The 8,412-nt window shown below is 54.9% G+C and overlaps 1 protein-coding gene across 1 annotated transcript; it reads left to right on the top strand.

The window, feature by feature from the left end:
• Window positions 1–1,893: 1,893 nt before the first annotated feature.
• ZDHHC22 (zDHHC palmitoyltransferase 22) lies at window positions 1,894–8,038 on the top strand (the record flags this gene model as incomplete). The annotated part of the gene is made up of 2 exons (XM_081228949.1): window positions 1,894–2,419; window positions 7,773–8,038. 2 exons carry the CDS (start codon window positions 1,894–1,896, stop codon window positions 8,036–8,038), a joined length of 792 nt encoding a protein of 263 aa, XP_081085075.1.
• Between the last annotated feature and the right edge of the window lie 374 nt (window positions 8,039–8,412).

The following is an 8,412-nucleotide window of genomic DNA, read 5'->3' as shown; positions in this document are numbered from 1 at the left end:
GCCGCCCGCCGCCGCGGGGGCGGCCGGCGCCAGTGCTAAATGGCCACCGGGCCGCCCCGGCGGTCTCCGCTGTCCCTTCTCCCGCACAGGGCCGGGGCTGCGGTGCGGCCGCCCGCCGTGCGCCCCTCACTCCCCCAGCCCGTCCTTCGCCTTCCAGGCGCCGCGGCGCATCTGGAGGCTGCTCCCGCGGCCCCCCTGGCGACCAGCGAGGGGAAGACACTTGCTTCGCTGGATCCCGGGCCGCGGGCTCTCTAGGGTGGTCAGCGCCGCCGTAGCCCCCGGGATCCCCCAGCGACCACCCCCGGGCGTGCCCTGCGCTGAGCCCCTGCGGCGGAGAGAGACCCGCGGTCCCCACGGCGGCCGCGAGTCTCCTGGTGCACTGGCACCTGCAAAGGGGACTCCAAGGTGATCAGTCACCCAGTGGGGACGGGACAGCCTGGACGGAGGCCTAGTGGCATTCGCCCGTCCTGGGTGCAGCAGCCTGCCCAGAACTTTTCTCGCGCCTCGGGCTCGCCTGCTCCTTAGCCCCTGGAAAAGTTCTCGCGGGCGCCCGGAATCCTATTTTTCGGTGGCTTCCGAAGCTGGGCAGGAACCGGGGCTGTGGGGCGGGGTGGAGCTCAGCGGCGGGGGTCGATCCCCTGGAAACCTGGCCAAGCATCCACGCCTGCGCCCAGGGAGACCTTGTTGGCATCGAAGGGGTTTCAAGCGCCATCGGGGTTGTTTGGGTTTCTCGCTCCAGGAGGGCGGGAGGAAAGCGCGGAGGGGGGGGGATTTTAATTTCGTCGCCTCAAATGAAGGCGCTCTTTGCCAAGAAATAGCTATAGGGCAGCCAGCTTCGAAGAGATGGGCTGACCGGAAACGGCTGACACAGGTATTCCTGCTGCGCCCCCCCATCCCACCCATCGCCTAAGTGCTTGTGGGAATGTATCGATTGTTGTCATTGATTTTTTCTAAAAAGCCAGGTGGCAGCGGCTGCGTGTGTGTACACACAGATACACACATACACAAACACAGATACCGAGGCGCACACAGATTACACATACAAAATCACACACAAGGAACACCCCCCGCGCGCACACACACACACACACACACAGGCAAACACACATACCCCCAAAGCTCTTTGCGTTATGGGTAAGGTCCCTGAGTATTGCCCAATATCGGGGGTGGAGAAAGAGGAGGTGAAACAGTACTTCCAGTAGGTCATTTCTATCTGCCCCCACCCCAAATCTTCTTCTTTCTCCTCCTAGGAGGTCTGAAGGAGGAATCCCAAACCTGGGAACGTCTCCACTGCCATAAAATAGCTAGTGGGAAGCAGCCGCATAGCACAGGGAGATCAGCTCGGTGCTTTGTGACCACCTGGATGGGTGGGATAGGGAGGGTGGGAGGGAGGGAGACGCAGGAGGGAGGAGATATGGGGACATATGTATATGTATATGTATAACTGATTCACTTTGTTATAAAGCAGAAACTGACACACCATTGTAAAGCAATTATACTCCAATAAAGATGTAAAAAAAAAAAAAAAAAAGCAGAGCCCTAGGCAGCCCCCCACCCCCGCTCCTCCACCCGCAGCCACCTCCTACGGACTGAGAACAAGTCCCCACCTCGCCCTCCTTGTACCTGACCCCCGGGGCGTCAAGACACCGAGGTGCCTCAGAAACGGAGGAGGTGGGCACCAGAAGGTAGGGCTTGGCTCCCAGAGGCTGTCATGATCTCGGGGTCTCACGCCTGCTTGGTCACGGGTTAGGGAAGAGAGGAGGAGTGACCCGAGGGACATGGATTTGCGTGGAGCGGGACGGACAGATAGCGCCAGGGAGCGCCTTAGGGAGCCCTCCGGACGCTGCAGTGAGTCTTCCTCTCACCCTGGGCCCCTTAGGAATGTAATCGAGGATGCTGGCCCTGAGGCTGCTCAACGTGGTGGCCCCCGCCTACTTCCTGTGCATCTCCCTGGTGACCTTCGTGCTGCAGCTCTTCCTCTTCCTGCCTAGTATGCGTGAGGACCCCTCGGCCGCCCGGCTCTTCTCACCTGCGCTGCTCCATGGGGCATTCTTCCTGTTCCTCTCAACCAACGCCCTGGGTAACTATGTCCTGGTCATCCAGAACTCCCCAGACGACCTGGACGCCTGCCAGGGGACCGCAGCCAGGAGGGCCCTGTGCCCTCCGCCCAGCGCCCACTTCTGCCGGGTGTGCGCCAGAGTCACCCTGAGGCACGATCATCACTGTTTCTTCACCGGCAACTGCATCGGGAGCAGGAACATGCGCAACTTCATCCTGTTCTGCCTCTACACCTCCCTGGCCTGCCTCTACTCCATGGTGGCCGGCGTGGCCTACATCTCCGCGGTCCTTTCCATCTCCTTCGCCCACCCCCTGGCCTTCCTCACGCTCCTTCCCACCTCCATCAGCCAGTTCTTCTCCGGTGAGTGGGCCTTGGCAGGCAGGTTGGGCCCTATGCAAAGACCTTCTACCTCAACCCCAAGTTTGCCAGGTTTAGCAAATACAGGGTGCCCAATTAAACTGTAATTTCAGATAAACAATGCATAACTATTTAATATAAGTATTTCCTGAATATTGCAGCGGACATACTTACACTAAAGTTTTTTAGTTATCTGTTTGAAATTCAGACTAACTGGGCATGCTGTATGTCACCTGGCAACCTCCCTCCCCACCCCCATCCTCATTCATCTTCTCCTCGTTGCTCGCCACTGTCCGTTTGCTCATAGAATTGTGGCAAACCCGGCAATACACCTGCCCTGAGCCAGGAGGGGCTGATTGCTGGCCATCCCTCCGTGCAGCCTGCGAAGTACCCCCATGCTATGTCCTTCCTCTGTCTGGCCCCCAGTCCTGCTCACACATTCCTATGAGAACTTTGCCTTCCAGGTCTTGCTGATCAACCACAGTAAGGTTGACCAGGGTGCCGGGCCAGTCCCAGCAGAAGGCTAACCCTCGCCCTCCTACCCACTAAATTTGACCCCTTGCAGGTTGTTCTCCAGTCTGCAGATGGCTCAGAGCAAGGAGCATCCTGGTTGGAGATGCAGCCATATTTAATGGCTCCATCTTCACACCACAGAGCCATGGGACTGGTGTGGGATCTGACCCTCCAGGAGACTCTTACAGTTGCAGGAGCCAGGCATGTAGACCTTCACACTCAGCTATGCCCCCTGGCGAGGAATGTGCTTTATATAGTGTACCCCAAGGAGAGTGGGGTACCAGGCCCAGAGGGACCTGGTTCCTGGTGGCAGGAACCAGGCCTTGACACCGGTCAGCAACCACCCTACCTGGCCATGAAATTTGCCCCTACCTCATTTCCTTCACTCCACCTACCCTGGCCTTTGACTCTGACTGACTTGGCTCTTACAATTAGTAGCATGCACATATGGACACAGAGCGGTGCGTGTGTGATGTCATCTCCATTTCTCATGAAGAAACTGAGACTCAGATGGGGTTAAGTGGCTGCCCAGGATCTTACTACTTCCGAGCAGCAGCCCCTGGCCTGCCTCCCAGGTGTTTAGACAATGCACAGCAGCACAGGAAATACAGCATGTTTTATACCCCATTGACCTTTCAGGGACAAAAAAGACAGAGGGCAGCTTCTTCCACTGAGAACCCCAAATTGTCTTGATATGCCTGGGCTGGACATTCATAAAATTCGGCCCCACTCTGGGGGAAGCCATTGTTTTGGTCTTTGTTGGGGCCTCAGCCCAGTCCTCTGCAGGCATAAAACTTTGTGCCATTTGGCAGTGGGAACACAGAGGCCCTGGAAGAAGGACCCAGCTATGAGGGTTGCCTTGAGGCCTGGTGGTTGAGCTGGGCCCAGAACTCAGAGCTCTCGGACCTTCTGGATCCTGGCGCCAGCAATAGGAGGCTGCTGGGACTGAAATAACCAGGACGGGGGAGGGAAAGTGGGCGGGCTAGGCGGTGGAGTGTGAGCACAGGCAGGTGGAGAGATGAGGAGAGCCAGAGAGACTGATTACACTTTCTTTTCCAAGTAGTTTCATCACATAAAAATGGGTGCTTCCAAAGAGAGGATCTTGAAATGGTTTGATTTAAGCCTGGGCTTGAGGCCTGTCCATATGTGCTAGGTTTGGGTGGGAGACAGGAAAGTAAAGAAGAGGAACCTCTTGCTTTGATCTGACGGGGGAACAGAGCCAGTCAGTGCCTATCTTGGGGCCCAGATCCCTATTCTAGCAGAAAAATGAGTCCCACTATCTTTTACCTCCTCACCAGACCCACTAGGAAAAGGAGGCCAAGATTTCCTTTTCTTTTTCTTTTTATTATTTGGCTGCATTGGGTCTTAGTTGCGGCACGCAGGATCTGCATTGTCGCATGCGGGATCTTTTGTTGCGGTTCATGGGCTCTTCGCTGCGGCGCGCAAGCTTCTCTCTAGTTGTGGTGCGCGGGCTCCGTAGTGGCGGTGCGGGGGCTCTCTAGTTGTCCCGTGGGCTCTAGAGTGCACGGGCTTAGTTGCCCCATGGCATGTGGGATCTTAGTTCCCCGACCAGGGATCAAACGCACATTCCCTGCACTGGAAGGCAGATTCCTAACCACTGGACCACCAGGGAAGTCCCGAGGCCATGATTTCTAATCTCCAACTCTCCCATCTCATCCTCCTCCTTTGCTGGCCTTTCATCTTTCCCCTTGGCGGCCCTTCTCTCGCCTGCCCTGACACACACCTCACCTGTTCAGCTTCTTCCTTCCTGTCCCTTCTCCCTCTCTTCTCAACCCAAATGGTTGAGGGCACTGCCCTCTCATCTGCTCCAGAGGCCAGGTGGACAGGAGGGTGTAAAAAGGGACAAGTCGTTTGCTAGACGGAGCTGTCCCCAGCTGTGGTACTAAGGCAGATCTGCCACCAGAGCATGGGATGGCTGTGTGTGGGCCCTGTGAGCCAGAAGTGGGAGGGGTCTTCTGGTGGCTGGACCCACATGCCCTCCGTTGATGCCAGAGAGGAAGGAGACTGGCCAGTTAGATTTTAGAAGCTGTTCTTTCTTTTGGCTTCATGGGACCAGTACAGGTTGTGTCACTTCTCTGAGCCTCATTCTTCTCATCTGGGAAATGGAGATGACACCATCTGACCTGTGTCATGGCATTTGGAAAAGTGTGCCAGTGTGGTGGGTGCCAGAAAGTCCAGTAGAAGGGAAAAGGGGTTAATATTTGTTGAGCAAATATTATGTGCTAACCACTGTGCAGGTCTCGTTTCATCCAATCCTCAGGACAAGTTTGTGAGGAAGGTATTATTATATCATTTTTAAAGACTCGGCAACCAAAGGCTTAACAAGGTTAAGTTGCTTTGAAAGCACACAGCTAGTGTGAGTCCAACCCAAGCTTTGGACTCAGAGCTGCTAGCCTCCAGAGCCCACATTCTTCCCACAATACTGCCTCTCTGAAGTTGCTTCTTGATGAATGAGCCACTTTGGGTGGGAGAGAGCTTCTTATCCCAGGATGTATATTAAAGATGCTGGGTGATGATCTGTCAAAGGTGCTATAGGTGCTTGGTGGAAAGCCAGGGTGGAGTGATTGGATGGTGTGACCCTTCAGGCCCATTAGGAAAATTCTGTGATTTTCTAAAAGAAGTAGAACTATTATTAAATAGTTCAGAGGAGCTGAGGCAGCCAGGCTAGGCAGCTTCAAACACTTTGAGAGAAAGCATGTCCCCAGAATAGCCTTTTGTAGCTGCTGCAAGGGGCCGGGGAAAGGCCACAAGGTCTTTTCTACATGCCTTGATTTAGCGCCAGAAAAAAGAGACTGTGGAAAACAGCTTCCATCAGCCCAGGCTTGTCCCTGAGGCTGAGGTGCAAGGCAGGCTTGCGCTTGACAGCTCTGATGTTTGCACATCCCAGCTTGAAGGCCATCTTTGCCTGTAGCATTCCTGCACCCCAGAGGGCACCATGGTCCCAGAATCCTTCATCCTGCACATGGCTGCCTGAGCTAACCTGTGCTGACAAGAAAGAAGTGGGTCAGAGGGATGGCACAGCCCGAGGTGAGCCCTGTCCCGTTGCTGCCCCCTGCCCCCTGTGCAAGCCAGTTGGACTGAGATTTCCTTCCCCTGGGCAGCAGGACTTTATTTGTCCCCAAGTTTGCAAAGAGAAACCTGCTATCAAAGCTCCTAGGGCTGAAGGCAAGAGGGGGATGCTAATGAGCAAACCTGAATCATATCCACATCCTCCTGGCCACTGAGTCCACCATTGCTCAGATTGGAAAAGTTTTTTTTTTAATTTATTTGGTTGCACTGGGTCTTAGTTGCAACAGGCGGCCTCCTTAGTTGAGGCTCACAGGCTGCTTAATTGTGGCATGCAAACTCTTAGTTGTGGCATGCATGTGGGATCTAGTTCCCTGACCAGGGATCGAACCCAGGCCCCCTGCATAGGGAGCGTGAAGTCTTAACCACTGCACCGCCAAGGAAGTCCCTGGAAAAGTTTTAAAAGCCCAGCCCTCAGGGGTCTGGGAATGGAAACGTGGGGAGATGAGAAGAGGTCCGTGGGCACCACGGGAAGCTGGAGAAGGGAGGAATAGGGTTGAGATTTGCAGAGGTTGAATAGGTTGTAAGGTAGGGTCTCTGGCAGGTACCCGCATCTCACTGGAGGAAGTGATGGTGAGCTTGCCCTGCTGGAGAGAGGGGCTGAGGAGGGCTTTGAGTTTTGAGTTCTCTCCTGGGCCCACTGCCCTGGCTGCTGGGCAGGTCAAGTCTGCTAAAGTAGTAGCTCAGCCAGATCTCCAAGCCCTGGAAAGGAGAAGGAGAAGGCGTGATGGTCTTAAGAGTTAAACTTGAGCCCCTTTTGGAGGTAGTCTCCTTATCTGTGAAAGATGCCCAGCAGGGAGGGAGTGCTGCGCTGAGTGTGAACCAGAATGCTGGCCACTGCGCACACAATTTCTCTGAATCATGCAACCCTATGGAATCATTGTTGTTATACCCATTTTACATTATGAGCAAACTGCAGCTCAGAGAAGTTAAGAAACTTGTGCAAGACCACAGAGCTGGGAGATTCAAACTTAGCACGGACCGGCCACCCCAACTCGGAGGAAGAGTGGGGAATCTCTTACTCAATGATGTTTAAACCAGTCATGGAGAGTACTGGTTTAGAGGGGTTTAGGGAAGGTCCAGCTCAAGGCAGGGACCTAGACTGATGACCCTGGGGGCCTCTTCCAGCCTTAGCAAGCTCTGACAGGACGGCTCTGGCTGAAATTTCCAGTGGCCATACTGTCCTCTTTTTAACATTGATGACTGAATTATCCTCTGCACTGTCTTGAAACTCGTGATTTATTCTTCTTGATGACTAGGCCCTGTTCTCCATCATGCTGTCACTTTCCCAAGTCCTCCCAGCCAGTGCTCACAGCTCCGAAGAGAAGGCGCTGCAGTCTAGACAACTGCCCAGGCACCAGCTCCCTCTCCAGGGTCCTCAGCTCACTCCTCTCTCCTCCTGAAAAAAAAAAAAAACACTTCTCCCTGTTTCTAGCCCCAAAAGAGAAGGCAGAGAGAGAGAGAGAGAGAGAGAGAGGTGGTATCACTGACCCTGAGGATAATGCTAGCATCTAGGCACTGCCCATAGAAGTTTCCTTTCCTTTCCCCACCCACGTCCCCAGTTCTCCTCTCTCGCCTCAGGAGCCATCAGCACTAAGAAAAAGTTAGGACAACTTGTTCCTGTCCCTCGCTGCCGAGCTGAGATGTAGCTTCAATCTCATTAATCTCCCTCCCTAGCGGAAGGCGCCTGCTTGGATGGCAGTTCAGTGCGTGGCCTGCGTGGAAAGTGATTCTGTTGCTTTCCCGCCCCCTGCAGGAGCTGTCCTTGGTCCTGAAATGTTCGTCATCCTCATGCTCTACCTCTGGTTTGCCATCGGCCTGGCCTGCGCTGGCTTCTGCTGCCATCAGCTGCTGTTGATCCTCCGGGGGCAGACCCGCCACCAGGTGCGGAAGGGGGTGGCAGTGAGGGCCCGGCCTTGGCGCAAGAACTTACAGGAGGTCTTCGGAAAGAGGTGGCTCCTGGGCCTGCTGGTCCCCATGTTCAATGTCGGAAGTGAAAGCTCCAAGCAGCGGGACAAGTAGCAGGCGCTCCCACCATTTCTCTGTGTGTGTGTGTATTGACTCCTCGTGAACAGAAGACCACAACACCCTGTCTCCACCCATGGCCCACTACAACTATGGACTGGTAAGGTCCTAACATCCACCCCTGGTCTGTAACATACGGAGAACAGCGTTGGCTGGTGGATCATGACAAGGAGGGAAAATGGCCACCAAGGCGTTGCTAGGTTCCCCGTGAGCCAGCCTGGTGGCTGCTAACCGTTCAGAGCTTCTGCTTTTGTTTCTTCCCCCTTGGGGTGTCTGCTTTTCCCCTCTGCCTGGTTCACCCACGCTCCACCAAGTCTCATGTCATCACTGCTATCTGCTAGAGCTTTTCCTCTCAGCCCCAGGTTAGGAGT

The sequence above is a fragment of the Mesoplodon bidens genome (genome assembly GCF_964165515.1).
Source record: "Mesoplodon bidens genome assembly, chromosome: 3".
Classification (NCBI taxonomy): Eukaryota; Metazoa; Chordata; class Mammalia; order Artiodactyla; family Ziphiidae; genus Mesoplodon; species Mesoplodon bidens.
Note: the sequence above shows the minus strand (reverse complement) of the source record. Positions and strands in the feature narration are given on the sequence as shown.